Source organism: Anas platyrhynchos, chromosome 3 (genome assembly GCF_047663525.1).
Source record: "Anas platyrhynchos isolate ZD024472 breed Pekin duck chromosome 3, IASCAAS_PekinDuck_T2T, whole genome shotgun sequence".
Classification (NCBI taxonomy): Eukaryota; Metazoa; Chordata; class Aves; order Anseriformes; family Anatidae; genus Anas; species Anas platyrhynchos.
In genome coordinates, this window is record NC_092589.1 from 109,062,498 (window position 1) to 109,082,644 (window position 20,147).

The 20,147-nt window shown below is 35.7% G+C and overlaps 1 protein-coding gene across 3 annotated transcripts; it reads right to left on the reverse strand.

Annotated features, from left to right (window-relative positions):
• Positions 1-2,075: 2,075 nt before the first annotated feature.
• On the reverse strand, positions 2,076-13,065 carry RAD51AP2 (RAD51 associated protein 2). 3 transcript variants are annotated; one of them, XM_072036459.1, is made up of 4 exons: positions 12,377-13,064; positions 6,996-11,068; positions 5,041-5,127; positions 2,076-2,475 (listed from the first exon to the last, which is right to left on the reverse strand). In XM_072036459.1, the coding sequence occupies exons 1-4, from the start codon at positions 12,382-12,384 to the stop codon at positions 2,357-2,359; spliced, it is 4,287 nt and encodes a 1,428-aa protein (XP_071892560.1). In that variant the 5' UTR covers positions 12,385-13,064; the 3' UTR covers positions 2,076-2,356. The 3 variants fall into 3 exon arrangements, with proteins under 3 accessions (XP_071892560.1, XP_071892561.1, XP_071892562.1); XM_072036460.1 differs by having other exon boundaries at positions 12,514-13,061; XM_072036461.1 differs by lacking the exon at positions 5,041-5,127 and having other exon boundaries at positions 12,377-13,065.
• Positions 13,066-20,147: the final 7,082 nt, after the last annotated feature.

Below are 20,147 nucleotides of genomic sequence, written 5' to 3' on the forward strand. Positions count from 1 at the left end.
TGTGGAGCCCACCATGGCAAGAGCAAGGTATCAGTGGTTTTCCCACCCAAGATCTTGATAGAGTTGATAGGTGAGCTCCTGCTGTTTGTTCTCTGCCCTGAAGAATGCTGGATCTTGGCTGACACAGGGAGCTTCCTACTCTGTGGTGTCCTCATGGAGGTGCTCCTGCAGACAGCTGTCTTTCAACCTGTGTAAAATTAGCACAGGATTTTCAACAGCATTATGAAAATCCTGTGTGTTCTCTGTGGCTTGATCCAACAGCAACAAGAAACACCAACAATCACCTAAATTCTTCACTTCAACTGGATTTTGTAAAATAAGTAAAAGACAAAATCATGCATTTACAAAGGTGGATCTCAGGTCATCATTGGCTGTGATATATTTGACTGAGTATGAGTTTTGGCTGTATGGTTCAATACCTACAAGCAGTCAATAAATGCAGAGTCATGTCATATGAGTATGGCTATTTCTAAGCTTATCTGACACTTTAGGGTGCAAAAATTAAGCTTGGGTCCATGGTTGGTTGCTATGATTACCTCTTAATATATTACCTTCACAGCCCATAAATTTGGGTTTGTCAGTATTATATTTAATTTGTTTTTTAATTGCTGTTTTGCTTAGCTCTTTAAACTTTTGCACAGTTTAAGACTACTGCTAAAAGAAGAACTTTTTTTTTTTCTTTTTTCTTTACACTTGTGAACTCCAGAAATATGCTTTGCATTAGTATGGAAAGCCTTAGACCTCCATCATCAAATTTTTAATATTTTTTAAATTTAACTGGCTTAAGAGCCAGTTACAGCCAACTTGAAAAGGAGCCCCCAGTGGAGCTGGTGGATGTGGCCTGGCCCTGGAGCCCATGGAGAGCCCCCGCAGGAGCAGGCCCTGGGCCGGAGCTGCAGCCCATGGAGAGGAGCTCACACAGGAGCAGGAGGTCTGTGGGGAACTGCCGCCTGTGGGGGACCTGTGCTAGAGCAGTTTGCTCCTGGGGGATGGACCCCGTGGTATGGAGCCATGTGGGAGCAGTTTTTGAAGAGCTGCTGCCTGTGGGCAGCCCCCACAAGATCAGTTCCGGAAGGACAGCATCCCATGGGAGGGACCCCACTTGGAGCAAGGGTAGAGAGGGACTGTGAAGGAGCAGTGGAGATGAAGTGTTAGGGACTGACCCCAACCCCTCATCCCTGTTTTCCTGAGCTACTTGGGGAAAGGAGGTAGAAGAGGGTGGATGGAGGGAAGCTGGTTTTAGCTTGCTTTTAGTTCTCACTACTCTAGTCTGATATTGGTAGGCAATAGATTACATTAATCTCCCTTATGCTGAGTCTGTTTTGCTCTTGATGGTACTTGTTGAGTGATCTCCCTGTCCTTATCTCAATCCATGAGTCTTTTTTCACTATATTTTCTCCCCCTGTTCCTTTGAGGACGGGGAGTGTGAGAGCAGCATGGTGGAGCAGCATGATTTCACAGGTAGCCACAGGTATGAAATCACTACAGTAAATTTTACTGTATAAAATTATTTTTTAGAGCAGGTAAACAGCACTTACTATGTCTTTTGGACAACTTGTGGTCCACAGATAGCAATTTAGAATCCCTTGTTTTAGATGCATCTCTTCCCAGAAACAAATGTTTATCTGATATTTTTACTATTTCATAGGAGAATAATAGAAATATAAACTGAATTATAAAATTTTCTTAAAAAGTGATTACAATGATGATAAACCCCAGTACATATTAATGCTTTGTAGCAGCTGACACGAGGAAAGCTGAGCAAGCTGAATTGATAGGGAAACACATGCATAAATCAATTAACCTATAGAATCTGTAGAATTCTATTGGGTCTATGGAATTTACAACAATATAACTGCAGTTGAAGTTTTCTTTGTCTAATGAGACAAGTGCATGGTCCTGAAAATAAGTCAGAGGAAACAAAGCCTAAAACATAACCTTCCTGTTTAGTAATCTAAATGTATCTTCCTGGAATTTTCCCCTACACCTCTGTAAATATTTGTAACATTTCCCTTTAAAAATACTAATTGAGTTTTAAAACTATATAATCATACCTATATAAACATTCCAATAGATGATGAATACGTCACTTTTTATTAATATCACATAAACTTTAAAACTTTCCCATCTTTCCATTAACATTTCTACTAGTAAACATTAATCATAAATCCCTTTGCTATTAAATACTCACAGAAGAATTCCTAAATAAATCATGAACAAGTACTTGATATTAATACCTAAAAAAAACATAAGGCACAAAGATCAAACTATCAACATGGCAACTTAGCATAAAAACATTTCATCATCTTTCAGGCAGAGTGTTTCCATGTGAAGACTGGTAAGAGAACCCAGTAAGTCATTTCAGATAAGGATGAAGCTTCTGGGGTCTAGCTTTTCTTGACAGACCAATCCTGATGGGGCCCTTGCATGTTTTAAGAGGCTGTACTCTTGCAACTTCACGTGACAGAAAGTATCCTATATAAAAAAAAAAAAAAAAAAAAAAAAAAAAAAAAAAAAAAAGAGAGAGAGAGAGAATGAGAAATAAAACCAGAATTCCATATGATATTCACCAGAAATGCATATGGACAAGATGTGTAAATTACATGAATTACATAAATGAACGTCTCAGTCCTTTCAAATCTCCATTTTATTCAGCTGTAGTGTCTAACATATTCTTTTTGTTTGAAGTTGAAATCCTAATAGCTGGGTCATGCTCACATTCTTTTTAATTAGAAGCATACTCAATCTAACATTAAAAAGAAACTTTCCTGATATACTAGCAGGTCACATAGCAACTAGCATTGTGGGAGAGGGGTGATATACCAAGAGGACAATGCTTAAATACTTACTACAAGTCTGAGATGTGCAATTCCAAATTATCATGGGAGTTATTACTCCACTGGTGATAATAATCATAATGACTCTTCTTGTGTCACTTTTTTTTTTTTTTTTTCACCAAGTAGGATAGAAGGATGTTGATTTTCTGTTTCATAGTTTATTAAGTAAGGTATATACCATGTGGTAACCTGGAGCATGATTTAGTCATGCTTTAGAAGATATTCTGGTTTACATACAACAGTATATTCAGTGCAGGAGAATGAAAGACCATGACCTTGTAAATAAAAGATTAGGACAATAAGGCATCTAGAAGAAGCAACAATCATGCAAGAAGGAAGGTGTCAAATTTCAGGACTTTTTCCAGTTTTATTTCCATGCTTCTATGGACAGAGGAAGCAATGAGCAGTTAGCTAGTATATCAAATAGTGAGTCCATCAGGGCCTTAGGCAAGCACCAAAATTTTAAATGATGGGATGAGGAAAAAAAAAAAAAGTCAATGATGAGATAGTACTGCCAATGTATCTTTTATAAGACTCGTAAGAGTCAGGTGGAAGAGGAACTGCATGCACTAAAAGTCAATCAAGTACTATGGGCTTATATGCAGCCAATAAATCATGGTAGTTCTGAAACCATGCAGAATTGTAAAACTGCAGATGTGTAAATCTTCTTGTCCCACTCAGGTATCTCCTTTCTCAAATAGTCACAGTTTTGAAGGCAATGGTCACTTCATGTGACCAAACAGTGGGGTGTAAAACAAAGAACTTACTGCTGCCAGAAAGCATCAAACCTGTACTTCCTAACTTCTTTCTTCTAACTACAGGAACAATATGCTGGGTTATACCACAGAGCTTTGCCAACTGAACTTTATAAATTAAGAGGCTTAATAGCATAGCAGAAAAAAAAGAGTTCTCACACCCAAAATACATAAACAACTCAAATCATGTAGGAAGATACTCAAACATTCCATACTGTCTATTGACTGAGAATGATGAAGATGTGAACATGAAATTTTTTTCAGCTCCTTCCACTGGAAGTTTATTAGGTGTCTGTTGATTCTGACAGGTACTGGAAATAAGGTATAGTGGTTTAGAAATGTGCTACTGTCCTAGAAATCCAGCCAATTACTGTTAAGGTTTGTTTCCAAACCTTTCTAGAGATGGGAACTTAAAAAAGACTAGGAAGTGATGTAAAGGAAGTAATTGCTAGTAATAGCAAGACAGAAATTGTATGTTTTTCTCTTCCTCTGGCCTTTTGACCCAAAGTAACAGGGGAAGAAGAAAGAGAAGACAATCCAGTTGTAGTCATCTTCTGATCTTTTGCAGAAGTAAGCAAGCTTCAACACCATCTGAACAAAGCTTTTAAGAAGATTAAAAAAAAATACAGCCATATTCTTTGTAACATTTTGAATTCAGCATATGAAATAGTATCACGTGATACTTTCAGTTAAAAAAAAAAGTGGGAACAAAAAAAGAAAAAAAAACACAAAACATCAGAGGTGATCTGTAAACATTCAAGATTATTGGTCTCATTATTTCACAGAATGGCCTGAAAGAAGGAAACAACTTTCTGAATTCTGAGAACAGGAAAGTGTGCATCAGTTTAAGAGTTTAAGATATGAAATAAAAGTGAAAATATCTGTATATAATTTGCCTTAGTGAAACAAGAGCTATTTATAGCATTGTCCTAAAAAGTTTTGACATTTAATTTCAAAATAAACTAATAGTCTTGTTTTAATGAATGTTTCCAAGCATTAGAAAAACTGTAAAAACAGGCTTTTTGAAATTCTAATAGAAACATTGCCTATATCTTTTCGGATTTTCTTTCATGAGCTGTCCAACATCACATCTCTTCCAAGAAAAGTATAGCAAACAATATTCTTATTTGTTTTAGCTGTATCAAAACAACTGAAGCTTGAAAATGTTTGTTCCAAATAGTTAAAAAAAAAAAAAAAGGCAAACGAAACCCCACATTTTTTGATTTTTTCTCTTTACCCATAGCATAAAATGGCTTATCTGCATGACTTGCTCTGTGACCAAAGCCAAAGATAAAACAGCTTTCTAGTAGCCTGTAATTTAAAGGGAGAGAGAAAGAGAGAGAAAGAGAAGAGAAAGCTAAATAGGGAAGAAACAAATAATAGTATTTCAGAAATTAGTTTATTAGCACTGCTATTTGTGGTATAAATAACTGAAAAAATATTCTTACCTCCCTCTTTCTGTAAATTATAATTTTGTTCCCTCGAAAGCACGCAGGACAAAAAAGCAGGGTCCCATGTGTATGGCATTTTATAAGCTGAATCAAAGTAGCATTAAAGTAGAAGCATGAATACAACATTGAAGATTTTTAACTAAATTTAAAAACAAATAATTAATTTTGTTTCAACTATTTGTTAATGTGTGGTTCTTGAGGATGTAAGTAAAAAAAAATATGTACATGTCATGGGAAATATTAATAAAGCCGCAAAGTCTCACTCTCAGAGGCCTGTCAAAAGCTATCTGTACACCTCATTAACTCTTTGTATAGATACAATGATGCAGTCTTTAATCCTGTGATTATATGTGTTCTCCACTTGGATGCTCTTAATCCAGACTCAGGTAGAGGAGTGATCACCTAGTGAACAATTAATCTGGTATCTCTTTAGGTTTTCATTCTCTGGGACAAGGCATGCAGCTGTAACTTGCAGCACATTATACTGTTGAAACCCCACTGAACAGAATTCCCTCCCGGGGTTTTCAGTGACACTCTTCTAATTGTTTCATTCTAATTATCTTCACAAAACCCCTGCGATCTTTGCTTTATAAATTTAGAGCTGAGTCCCTGGGAAATTGATTTCAGATGCCAAATCTGAAATGGCCATGTTTTTATCTGTGAATTTACCAAATTATGTCCAAAGTTTAGCTGTCATTGATTTAATTTGCAGCTGTGAGAACTCATCAATTCTGCACCCTGAATTTCAAATGCAAAATCTTATAAGCATGTTGTTTGAAAACTGAATGATTTACCTATCATATGGGAGCTATTTGGAGCTATAAGGTACTGTATTCAACTGACTTTCTTCTTGGTTTCCAGAATCATAAGTGAGGTGCATATGCTTCCTTCATTCTGGATGGGAAAAGGTCTTTCAAAATAGTTTGCTATACAAGGAATGAAGTAGGCAAGGAAGTGCTTATGGAAATGCCTTTAGAAAGATTAAATGCAGAATATGTTTAGAAAACATCTTCAGTGCTTCAAAATGCCTCCACCAACACGGCCCAGAATTAACTGTTCAGGACAAATAGCTTAGAGAAATGCTTTATGAGAAGTAAGCAAGGATCACCCATGACAAGTAGTGCCTATGGCTCATGAACATACTCAAATATATCTTTATTGATTTTACCTCAGTTAAACTGCCTATCTTCCCAAAGTATTTTGTTGTTCAGTAAATTGAACATATTCAATTGAACATCCATGACAGATGCCACACATGTAAATGTTGCAAGACTAGCTTTTATGTATTTCTCAGTCTAAAACAAAACTGAGAGATTTAACAAGTGACTGCCACCACTGATCACCTAACTCCAAACAATATTTTCCTGAATATTCCTCTCCTCTGTTCTGTGAGCATTCTACTCTTCCATTTTCTCAGAGAAAACAGACTTCTGAATATTATGTAAAATTCATTTTGAAAAGGTGAAGTTGATTTCCATAACAGTAAAAAACACTTCAGTAGAACACATTGGTTGTAAGGGAACAGTCATCTCCTTTATGCATATTGTTTTTTATCTATCATGTACTAATTGAGCCTGTTCTCTCTATAAATGTGCATCTTACGGAGTCCACGACATTTTCGGGGATTTTAAGGATTATTATGATGAAGTTTAAGACAAAAGAGATAATCTGTAATAGAATATGCATTAAGGCAAGTTTGAGATTGTCTGGCTGAATTCCAAACTACAACTGCGACTACACAGTGTGCAGCAGCAGTACCAGTGTGGTTGTTTTGCATTTGACTGGTTATTCATAGGGGACCTTTGGTCCCACAAACATTGTACAATTCGATGAAAACTCAGCTGTTGTTACAGATTTTTTTTTCAGCTAGGAAATGTAGTGTTAGAGAAATACAAATATTTGCCTAAAAATTTATATTTGTTTATTGACAGTTAGTAATTCCATGTGCTTACCTTCTGCAATAGGTGAATGTAGCAATTCTTCACTTAGCAGTCTTGAAATGCAGTACTCCTTAGGTGCATCTTGGTCTCCATTTTCATGTGATATTTTTTCATTAAATGAACTTTCATCACCGTCAGTTATGTTTTGCCCTTCTATAATACCACAGATCGGAGAAGAAACACAGGTTTTCTTTTCATTTTTTTCATTTTTTTCATTTTTTTCTTTTCTTTTCATTTCATTTTCATTTTCATCTATCCCCTCAGAATTACTTAATGCACGATAATTGTTATGTGCGTTTGTTTCCACACTAGATAAATTGTTTTCGTTTCCCTTGCTAATTTCATGAAACATATGTAGCTCTTCTAGCACTAAATCAAATTTCCTCTTCAGTTCAAATTCATATGTGATTTTATTTTCTGAAGGTAAATACTCATCTTTTACGTCTTCAAGACACCCATTGTTCATTACAGATAAATGCATTTTTAATTTCTCTTCTGCAGCAATGAATGTTTTAGATTCATCTTCTGAATATGACATAATCAAGTCATTCATTACACTCTCACATTGACTTTCATTAGTTACATACATTTGTTCATCACTTATCTCTTCCTGTTCTTTTACATATTCAAGATGTTGTTTCAAAGTTGTTGCCTCTAAACTGACAGCCTTATTTGTCTGAATATGTCCTTGTAAAGAAAAATACACTGTTTCATTAGCCTGTAATTGGAAGTATATATCTGTTACAGTAGGACTTCCTGTGGATAGATCATGCATAGTGGCATGATTTTTTTCATATTGGTTTTGTTTGTCTGTGCTTAACGAACTCTTGAAATGTCCATTGTCACTTACTACTCCATCTTTGCTGATAAAAGTGCTGCTATGCACTGGTGAAGTGATAGACTGGTAACCACTTAAGGGACTAACAAATATATTTCCAGAACTTAAATAAGCATTTGGAAGGTCTATAATTTTTTTTTCATTGGCTAAATGTAAGCTGTATGCATCTATTTCTTTGCAATACTCAGGTTTGTTTGTTTGACTGTCTTGTAACACGAGAGAGCTATATTTTTCCATGGTTCTATTTGACTGTTCAGGTAAAACTAAAACATCTTTTGATTTATCAGACAAATTATCAATATCTTCTGACCTACTGATAGTGTTTTCTTCAGTAGTCATTCTTTTGACAGAATTATATTGATTTACAAGCAGGATCTGGTCAAAGTCTTCAAAATCACTATTAAGAGGAATTTTTTTGTATGTGTCAAAAATTGGAAGAGTTTTTTTAGAAAGAAAATTATGTGAAATTATTTGCAACTTTGGGGATTTAAAATATTTCTGGCTATCAGCCTTTATGTAACTAAAAGTACCCAAGTATTTATTCATCTTATATATAACTCCATTTGTAGACTTTATGCAATTTCTAAATCCAGTTGTTTCATGTTTTTTATTGTCATTTAAAATAAAAGGCAAAGCTGTAAGTCCTTCTCTATGAAAACAGCTGTACAACATTTTCTTTGATATGTTCTTTGCCTGTTTTATTGTAGTTACTAATTGCTGATTTGAACATTTATTATTTACCTTTTCATATTTAAGTTGTGAATAGGCAGGAAGGTGACTCAAAAATCTAAGATTTGCTCTTATCAGATACTGTGTTTTTGTGATTTTGCAGCAAAATATCTTCTCTGGTGAAGAACAATCACAATTGCCCTGCAGCAAAATAAGGCACTTAGAAACTAAAATCTGCTTTTTCATATCCTTTTTGTGACCAACAGACTCTAAATAGATGCTAAGAAATCTTTCATTCACTCTGGACAAGAGGTGGTCCTTTCTAAGACATCTTCCCCTATGTAATCCTCTTTTTTGGTCATGAAAGAGTATTCCTCTGTTTAGGAAAGTGGATGTTTCATCATCTGAAGTTCTAGAAAAATGTCTTCTCTGGTATTCATTATGCAATTCAAAACTAATGGTATTCTCAAATTTAGATTTTACAATGCCTGGATAAGTTTTATATTTTTTATAAAAGTCTGTGTTTTGCCTCAGATTGCTATTTGTGCATGAATTTAGCTGAACTTGCTTTCTGCCACATGAAGGATGTTTCTCCACTCTCATGAACTTCCCTTCAGTTGGTAATAAAGCCTTTTTCTTATTGAAAAAGGAAGCAAGAATTGTCTTTCGTAGTTTCAGCTTCAGATGCTTTGAAACAATTGCCAGCAAACAAATGCATGTTTTATTGTTGTGGCTCCTACTGATATTGCTCTTTACTAACTCTTGAGTATAACACTGGTCGTTTAATGTTTCACAGAAATGAAAGCAATGTAGAATACCATCAGCCTGACACTTGGGCATATCTTTATGTAAAGATTCAGTCCATGTCCTGAATGCTCCAAATAACAAGTTTTGAAATGAAAACCTTAATTTAAACCATTTCTTTCCCCTCACTATATTAAAACTCACTTTTTTATCTGGAAAATTCTGCACAATAATGGGAGTAAAATTACTTTCAAATATGATGTTTTTAGTTAAATATCTTTTGAAATCAAGTATTTCTTTTGTAGATAGTTTTGATGCTGCTTCATGCAATCTAATAGCAGCATTGGAATTACGCGGACCGTGGTGAATGTCTAACTTATTTTTCTCTAACGCTTCTGTTGCTGTGAGAATGCTTTTTTCTATATTAAATGTTATCCTGTTATGACTGTTCTTCTTCCCCAATCCCTTCAAAATATCCATACGGCTGCTAACTTTCTTGTTCTGAACTTTTTTAGCACTAATGTAAATGTGGATCCTTGACTCCTGGTCATCTTCACTATCTGATTTCTCCAGCATCTTATCTTTAAAATCACTTTCAGCAAATATTTGATTACATTCAATATCTGTGCTGATACCTCTGAAATAACTTGCAGATGCTTTGTCTTCTTCTGCCCAAGCACTGTACTCTTGTTTGTTAACCAACTGGTAATTCTTTTCTTTACATTCAGAACCAACAGACAATGCTTTTCCAATGCTTTCATCATTTTCCAGATTTTGGTTTCCTATCTCAGACATTTTTTGCACACCATTTATCTGTTTAGATGGCATCAAAGATGGTTGGTCTTTAGGAGTCTTCCCATCCATCTCCTCCTGTCTAGTTGATGGCATTTTATTATTTATTTTATTTGAAATACTAGGAAAATGAAATTTGTTTTCTTTCATTAAAAAATTGGGAATTTCCAGTGGCTGTATACTTTTAAAAGGTTTTGATGTTGGAATTACATATGAATTGTATTTTTCTTTATTATCTCTTTCTGTAGTAGTTTGATGACCATTACTGTAATAATCTTTGTTTTCTGTACTGCATACTTTTTCTAGAAAAATATTTTTCTCGTGTTCTATCTGTGAAACCACAGAACTGGTACCACATAAAAATGGAACTTGCAGAAGTTGATATTGTCTCCACCTGTTATCAGAGACAGACCTATGACTTAACATTTCCATCTGAAATAAATCCCTGCTTAAAGGTGTAACTGAACAGTTTTGTTTAAGCTCATTATCATCTTTTATTTTATTTTGTTCTATATTGTTGTCCTGAAGCACTTGGATGGGATTTAGTGCCTGTAAATTTTTGCATGTGTTAGTAGCACTCCAAACACTGCAAAACTCTGTTTCAAGAGGCTGTTCATACACATTCAAAGAAATGCCATCTTGTACAATGTCTTGATCTTCATTTTCAGGACTCTGTCTTTTGGTGGACAGTTTATTTTCTAATACTCTACATCTTTTACTATTACAAGTTTGAAAATGGGAAAATTCTCTCACACAATTTTTTCTTGCTCTATCACAACTTTCCTTTTCTAATGCCCAGCTGTTTTGTCTTTCTGATAAATATACAGGCTCATTTGGTGGTGTCTGATACCTGTTAACACAGCAGATGCTTTGTTCTAACTTTTGCTGCTCCTCTTCCTCTATGTTTTTTTGATTACTTTCTGTTTTATCACACTTTGGATGTAAGTAGTATTCGGTTTCATTTTGTGATACAGATAAAAATGTTTGAGTACATGTGTTTTCCATGCTCAGAAAAATGAGCTGTGTACTTCTGGAGACAGTCCTGAAAATTAAAGAAATATTGGAGGGTTAGGCATGCATGATCTTTTAATGATTTCCAATATGTACAGAATATAAATTAGTAATTCTATTATACATACATGTTACCATGCTGATATTTGTTCTGTATGCATGACAGAAACAAAGACAGGATCACTGAAAATAATTTAAAAACAAGACCTAAAATTTAATAGAGATTATTTAACAAAGCTGCAGATGCATACAAAATTAAAATGGGTGGTGATGATTTCACTGTGTCAACAAGTTAAAGAACATTTTTCATGTATTTGTCACACTGCAATTTGAGTAAAATTGCAAAATGAGTACTGAGAACAAATTTAAAGAAAATAATGCTCACTGATGAACTCTTCAGAATCTGGGGAGGGGGTCCTTTAAAATTGTTAAAAGCTGACATGAATAGCTAGCTTTGTCTTCATTGTTGGATAATTTGTAATGTGGAGCTGTAACTATGTTTATCAAAAATACTCAGGTATGTCAAACCACTGTATGTGTCTTCATGTACAAAGAAACAGTGTTGTAGAAGGTACCTATCCAGATCATTACATATACTAGCATACATGATGTTTAGCTTCATGCCCCTTCAAAATAAAAGCACACAGATGATATATTTACAAACTGGTATTCTAGGTACTGTATGGAACATAATTTGAACAAAGTGACATTTCATGTATTGATAGAGGGAATTTATTACTTCTTGAAATGCAAATAACTACTAATAAACTATAGGTTTAAAAACATGTAAGATAAATGCATATGCTTTTATATTATATACAAAATAATATATTAAACATATTATTATTTTAATATATTAACTACAATTAAGTTCTCCAAATGCCAGTAACTTTTTTAGGGTGGTTATCTAGGTAAGCAGCAAACACAATTAACAGACTGGTTCTGTTACCTCTGAGCAACCCAGTCACCGTGCAGACCTGACCTCTGAGAGCCAACGCGAAGGAGCTCAAAATGTTTCATTAAGTATAGAATTGAGAAAAATTTATTTATTTTTCTTAACCAAGAGTGCATGATTGAAAAGATCAAGCAGCATTCCTAATCAGTCAGGTTTACGTATTTAATGGCACACATAGAGTAAATAAATAGATAAATAAATAAATAAAGTGAGGATATTCCTGTGAAATGCAGAGGAACCAAATGCCCAGGCAACTTGTGGCTTTCCATCCGAGGCTCTCCCCCTCCCTGACGAGGGTTCCCCTTGCTGCAGGCGACGGGTTCCCTCATCCTGCCCCCTCCGTCCCTGCCTCTCCCCCCTGCTTTCGTTTATCCTCTGACAAACCTTTTCATATATTTATTTTTAAGTCTTTCACGGAGACCGCCTCCAGGAGTGGGCTCGCTCCTGTCCCGCAGCCCCGGTCCCTCGGCGCTCCCGTCCCGCGCACCCCTCAGCGCCCACAGGAACCCACAGGAACCCACCGCGGCAGCACCCCTCGGCCGCCCTCTTCCTCCCCGGGCTCTGAGCGCCCCGCACCGGGGCTGCCCTCGGGGCAGGGGACACTTCGAGCTGGGAACCTGGCCAAGCGACCCCGGGACGCCAACAAACGCCCGCTCGGTCTGCGCCGGCCCCACCGCCCGCCCCGTCGCCTCAGGGCGGCCAGAGCCTCTGAAGGCGGGAAGAATCCCTCCGCCCGATACAATCGTTTCACAGCCGTTCTCCTCAGAATCCGAGTCTCCCTCCGCCCGGAGGAAAAAGTCCGGTGGCAGCCGCAGGTGCCCAGTCGCTGTGAGGAGGGATGGCCACAAGTACAAGTTTTGGTGCCTGAGCAAGGCGATGGTGCTGATCGAACAGCACCCAGGCAGTTATTTCTACAAGTTTTCTTCTAACTTGTGTAATTCCAAAAGCAAGAGGCTCTGTGTATGTGAACCCTCACATCCAGAGCTTTTCTCCACAATTCTTCTCTTGATATATGGAGAGCAGAAAAGACTCTGTTTCCTTTATCTCTTTTCCCACAGTAGCAAGCATTCATTAAGGCAACAACCTTATTCCAAAAATACCAGATATTCATACAGCTTTCTACTTCTGAATTAGGCATCTTCTATTCCCCTGCTGAAATTCCTTTAAGAATGGTTATTTTTTTAAGTGCACACTAAACCAGCTGGTTGCTTTGACACCATTAAGGACTGACAGTAAAAATATTAATATCTTCAGGGCCTTTTGCCACAAACTTATTTTTGTTAAAGTTTATTTCCATGCCACAGTGACCAGGTCCTCTGAAGCCCACCAGATCCAGTGCACCTGGCAGTAGACATTGCACTTAGGAACTGTATGAAACTGAGCCTTAAAATAGCTTTCTTTTCAGTATTCCTCCTTTTGTAAATAAATCTGGCTAATATCTGCTTTCTAATATTCAAGAAATAATATTAATTGAATCAATCTTTAGTTAATAAGATATGGTTACTGTCTGTGTTTAAGTAACAAATAATCTCACTGAAATCAATTAGATTACACTCATATTTTAAAGTACTTACAACACCATATGGAATGAAGTTCATGATATGAACTAGAAATAAGATTTTAAGGCATGCAAGAGAACAGCAGGATCACCACAGCACTTGTGTGTGCTATTCCCTTGCATTAGAGAAGCATCAAGGTGGCATTCCTGGAAGACAAATTATTGTATTTTTCTGAAACAGAAAATTTATCGTGTTCACAGTGCTTTCTCACATCTTCTGAGTGGAATAGCTCCTCGCTTGCCTGCTGATGTGAATTCCCTCAGCACGCTTGGTGGGTTGCAGGTAGATAGGAGTTAGTTTAAAATTGTTCATCGTCTCTGAACAGTGAAAACAACAAGGATTACATGAAAAATAAAGAAGACTGCTTTACCTTGCAACTACACCACGATAAATCAAGATTGATTATTAAAGTCTTTTCATTTGTTTCACACCTGCGGTTTATTTTGTTGTATACAACTTAGATAGCTATCATAAACTGACAGACTTCCATTGAAGCGTATTTTGCACTCTTCAATTTACAAATTATGACAAAAAATATCCATACTACTTGATTACTGATATTACAAACTGGATACAGCATATTTCTACAGATGGAGCAGGAAAAAGACGTAACGATTTTCCTCACTACCAACTTCAGTAATATGTTAATATTATATATTTATATGTAAATTTATATGTAAACACCACTTCACAATTTAGTTCTAGAATCTTTATAATTTCAAAAATTTTACTTTCTGTTGAATGATTATATCTCCATATGTCTCTCATATAACCTTTATTGTACTATGTTTGCAAGTTGACTAATTGGGTTCAACGAAGATGAACCCAAGTTTCTGATGCAGTGACCAACTTCAGAGATACTCCTCTACTTCAAACTAGTGTTTAAAACATTGGCTTTGTAGCACACTCACCCTCTCTCAAAGTAGAAAAGCAAACTATTATAAAATTATAAAAGCAAACATGGCAAACTATTATAAAATAAAGGTCAGGAACAAATAAAGGTCAGGAATAAATACTATGAGATTAAGTCAAATATAAACAGACAGTAACAAAAATAATGATACTAGTCTATGTGATCTGTAAGACACTAAAATTTGACAATTGAATTGCCAAGTGAAACAGCATAATGTTGCTTAACTCCTTTTTCTCAGTTTGGCTGTGCTAGCTTAATGACCGCCCTTGTAATTAAACTGCATTTTAAGAATGAACTTCAAGTCTGTTGTAATCTTTTGTATTTCTATCATGAACTGTAATGCAAAAAAATCCACTCTGAAACTAGTTCACCTTGTAACACTGGTTCATTAGGGTTAATAATTAAGATTCCAAAAGTAATATTATTCTTCAGTAGCAAATTATTTTATTATCATATTCCACCTTTTTCATCATTAAAACGTTGCATTTGACACTCATGAACATGAAAATTAGCATTCTTAGAATGTGTATTTTACAAATTAACTTTTTTCAATATTTTACTGTCACACATGTAACACAAGCACCTCATCATTAAAAGTATCCATGAAAAGAGTTGCTGTGTGAAAATACTTCATATGCTTTCTATTTCAACTGCTGCTGTGCACCTCCAACTCACTTATTTCCTATATATCCATGCCATTTTGTAATTGTTTAAATAAAGACTTCCACTATTCCCCATGTTCCTGATTAATCCATATTCCATATTCTCTCCAATAGTCTTTTTTTCCTAAATGCTCCTTGGTAGAATAAAGATAGAACTTCAACTACCCCCAATGTACTTGCAATCATAAGGAATACCACATGTTTCATCATATACCTTAAATCCATATTCTCAACAGTGCTCGTATTCACAAATAAACAAAAAACATCATATTGGATCATATAAACAAAAACCATCATATTACACTATGTTTCTATCAGCTTCCACATGTATGCAACAGTTCTTTGAGAAGAGAGTGATTCAGCATCTGCTTGTCCCTCAGAGCTGGACCTGGAATAAAACTGTCCCCAGAATCACAAATTCCATGAACTTATTTAGTGAGTATTGACTAAATGCTTGGTAGCATTTCTTGAGACATTATTATTTTTATATTCCAGTAGTACTCAAATTTTGATTTTCCTCTTTTTTCTACCATTCTAAATGGTGACAACTATTTTGTGACCAACACTATGTAGCCCTCTTAAAAAAATGAAGCTGCTCCAAAAGGAAATTGTTTTCCCTTGCAGCCTCATAAAGAGACAAATTAAAAGAAAAATACTGTTGTAAAGCAAGGGGGTTACAAAGGACCCACTCTTCAACCCTTTGAAAAGAGTTACACACATTGTCTTCCCCCTGCCCTGGTCTAGCAAAGCTCCACAGTGATGTCTTGAATTCTTTGAAGATGGTTTGGTGCTCTGCTTTCCACTGATAATAGACTCATCTGTTGTTTTCAAATGGAGCTTTGGGGAATATGAGAAGGACATGCTTAAGATGCACTTAAGAGCTTAAGCCATCCCTATGTAACTGTAGGGTGAATCATCCCCTGTGTGACCCGTTTCTTTTGTCCACTGCAATGAAGTCACTGCTTGACTGCCTCATATCGTACACATTTGACAGCTGTCACTTTGAATAAAAACTGTTGTTCATTGGACTTGATATATTGGACACATTCTCTTCCTATCACCTGATGCACTGTTTGATCATACCGCTCTGCGGCTGTGATCATATCATTCTCTATTATATTAACTCCCTCTACATTCCCAAAGACATTCTCATTTTCCAGCTGAAGTACCTTGTTTGCAGCTTGATTCCAAAACAGAAGCAGCAAAAATATATTTTGTACACAGAGCACTAGGCACAGAGATACAAAGGATCTTCATCCAATTTTACCTGCCACTATCCATCTTATCCACAAAGGGAAACAAAGAAAATAGTTATGCCTGCCAGATAGTTCAAAACTCTTTGTTATAAGTCTGCAGTGTTGCTGAATTCAGGTCACACATATCCAAAGGCACTCAGAATGCAGAACCCTTCCTTTCATGCTAGCAAGACAATTAACTCAGTCCATATGATCCCTAAGCTTGACTTATTTTTGTTCAAGATACTGTACACAACATATGGTCGTCTTCACAGAACCATAGAAAAAATTAGGTTGGAAGGAGCTTCTGGAAATCGTCTGGACCAATCTGCTCAGAGTGGAGCCAAGCTTCAAGTTGCATCTAACTTCAATCTTTGATCAAGCTGCTCAGGGCTTTTCCAGTCAAGCTCTGAAAACCTCTAAGGATGGAGATTCCCCAATGTCTCTCAGCTGCTTGATACAAAAAGCTAGTCATACCGCATTTATTTTATTTTATTTTATTTTTTTTTAAACAAACCATCTTCATTTTTTCATTGTTGCTATCTTCTTTCATTCTTCATGCTTATCATGTACAGACTAACTAAATTATGTGTGATGCATGAGTAACACACAGTGATTCATTTAGTCTTATAGTAGTATCTATTTCTGATAAAAAGGTAGCTAAGAATAACATTACATACAAACAAACAATGCTTCAACAAAGCACATGGTGAAGATACACAATATCTACACTTCTGTTTTCCTTTGAACTCTGTTTACAGTTAAGAAGTTATGTTTCAGAGCTACACTGTAAACTACGAGTTAGTCACAGCTACTTATCAGTAGATTTCTATGTCCTTGAAAGTCAGCCTGGTTAACCACAAACACAGCAACCCTTCTGCCATTACCAAGGGAGTATACTGTACAAGTTGCAGAGAGTAACTGCTCAGACAGTATCTAAGACAAGTGGAGCCACTTTGGAGGTCATAAAGTATCACAGAAATTCACAGAAAGTGCAGCTTATGTTGGGAAGATGACAGTGTACTATCTGAGTGTGAGCTGTACACCCATAACATTCTGCAAAAGCACATAATCAGCATGCAAAATATCCTTGGGACAACTGAAAAGTTTTGTAGGATAGTTTTCCCTGTATTGTTTGCACCTCAATTCCCACATAGGCAAAAGAAAAAGACAACTAAAATAAGTACTGTAGTATCTTAAGGCAATAAAAGCAGTGCAGTCTACTCAGTTTGGTTCCTGAATTCTCACATAAAGGTACTTGTCCAAATGCTTGATGTATCATGGCTTGATAATTTGGGGGTGTTCAGGAGGCAGAAAAATAATGAACTTCTCTCATCAGGGAAATCAGGAAATTTCTGAAGTCTGCTCAGCCACTTCCCATCTACCCTCTTAAGATTTTCGAGATTTTATTGCTTTTTTTCATCAGCAAGAACAGATGACAATTATGCGTGCAAGATGAAAGTACCTTTTGAAGTGAAAAATCAAAAACTGAAATGCACCTTTGAGTATTGTGCGTTTAGTCTCTACCTAAGGCCATCAAACCTCATATGATACCAAACTGACGGGCTTGACAGGGCCTTTATTTGTTTTCTCTTTATTTCTGAACAACCTGTGCTGGGAACTATGATGTTCAACATATTCATGAATTATCTGAAAAAGTATGTAAAGCAGATCACAGTTATTAGAGGTAGTCAGTTAGAGCTGATTGTGAAGAATGACAGCATCATCCTGCAATACTAAGTGACTACATGATAAAACTCTAGATAGATTTTATTACTGATAAATGAGAACTAATATGTAGAAGAAGAAAAAGAAAATTAGCTATATATATTTAGGATTCATTTACTAGCTGTTAATACTCAGGAAAAAAAAAAAAAAAAGATCTGGGGGAACTGGAAGACAATCTCTGAAAACAATAATTCAACAAAAACATTGCCATACATTTTTATAACATATGTCTAAATCTAAAGATAGTAGTCATCCTATCTGAAAACTAAACTAAATTAAACTAAACTAAAATGGTACAATAAGAGTGCTGAATGTAGAAAAAGCAATAGTGATGACCAACAATGCTAAACAACATTCAGATAAGAAAAATAAATAAATATAATAGGACTTCTAACTGAAGAAGGAAAATGAGTAAGAAAAACAAGATAGAAGTCTATAAAGTCATTAGTTTTAAAAAGTATCAAGCAGGTAAAAAGAAATGTTTCACTGAAATTTAGAAGTGTTATACTGAACTATACTCAGGTCAGTCCAGCCTAGCACCCTATCTGATAAAAACAAAGAGCTCAGACACTCTGTGAAGACAATAAGAATGTGCTAAAACATGTGCATCTGCTAAGAACAGTCTGCAAACATTTCTAGTTTGGTCCCTGCCTAAGTATTCGGGATTTCCATGGATTTCTTCTCTATATTCAATAGATTTCTCTCCAATCTCCCTTTAAATCCACATACACTTTTAGCACCCACGAAAACCAGGAACAATGAATTTCACAACTTAACCTTAATGATTTTTAGAGCAATCCCTTTTGTTTATTTGGAAACCTCCCTTTCTCATGTCAAAAGACAGCAAATATTCAGTTCTCACACTCCCCCCCCCCTTCCCTCGCCATGCTATTCATTCATGTTTTTTTAAGAAAACTATCAAATCCAGCTCAGGGATCTATTTTCCAGATTGAAGAAGAGTCTTATTTGGTTGATCTTAGTACAGAAGCAATTTAAGTACCTTTGATCATCCTTGGTGCCTTCTCCGAGCCTTTTTCAGTTCTACTATATCCATGTATATAAGATGGGGATCACCAGTGTATATAGTGGTCAGGTTAGAGGTGCCTCACATATTTATGCAGTGGCATACTTGTATTCTCTTATTCTCTGGTTTGGTTTTCAGTCCTTTCCTAACAATTTTCAACATTCAGTTTGGTGTGTTTTTTGTTATGCTTTGTTTTATTCTTTGTTTGTTTGTTTGTTTGTTTGTTTCCTTTTTTTTTCTTTCTTTTTCTTTTTTTTTTTTTTTTTTCTTTTGGCTGCTGCTGAACACTGACATTTTCATTGAACCATCTATCATAAATTGAAGAGCTGGCTTCTGTGCAATAATGGTCATTTCAAAGCCCATAATTTTAAATGTGAAGCTAGGACTATTTTTCCCCCTCTTCAGCAGTTTACATTTCTCCAAATTGAATTTTAAGTGCCAGGTTATTGCTCAATCTCACAAGGCCCTTCTATAGTTCTTCACATGTGGTTCTCATTTCTACTGCCCTAAACAAGTCAATATCATCAGTGAACTTTATCACCTTGTTATGCATTCCTCTTTCCAGACCTTTTGTTTTGTTTTGTTTTGTTTTGTTTTGTTTTGTTTTTCAAATAAACTATGAGAAATTCCTTGCAGGACGACTGAGACATATCACTAAAATTAGTATTTTAGAAGCACGGCACAAACAAAACATAACACTTTTCTTATGTAATTAAAATGTGGAACTCCTGGTAACATGTAGTGATGAAGCTCAAAAGCATAAGTGTTTCCAACACTAATAATTGAGGAAAGATATATCCATCCAGAATGCCTTGGCTGCAAACTAAGATTCATAAGATAACAAAATGTTGATTGTCAGAAGCTAGAGGTTACTATGTGAAGGTTAATTTTGTGTTTGCATTACTTCTTATACACTTTCCCTAAGCATCAGGTACTGGACACTGTTGGAGACAAGACACTGTGCCACCTATACACAGACCAGATATATAAGTATATCTGCCAGTATAGACATTTTTACTTTTTTTTTTTTTATT

Excerpts from the sequence above, each read along its gene's own strand:
- RAD51AP2 (XM_072036459.1), bottom strand. Across the intron at positions 5,128-6,995 it reads ACATTCACCTATTGCAGAAG|CTTATAAAATGCCATACACA; the intron begins GTAAGCACATGG and ends ACTTTGATTCAG. Across the intron at positions 2,476-5,040 it reads TAATTTACAGAAAGAGGGAG|GATACTTTCTGTCACGTGAA; the intron begins GTAAGAATATTT and ends TTTTTTATATAG.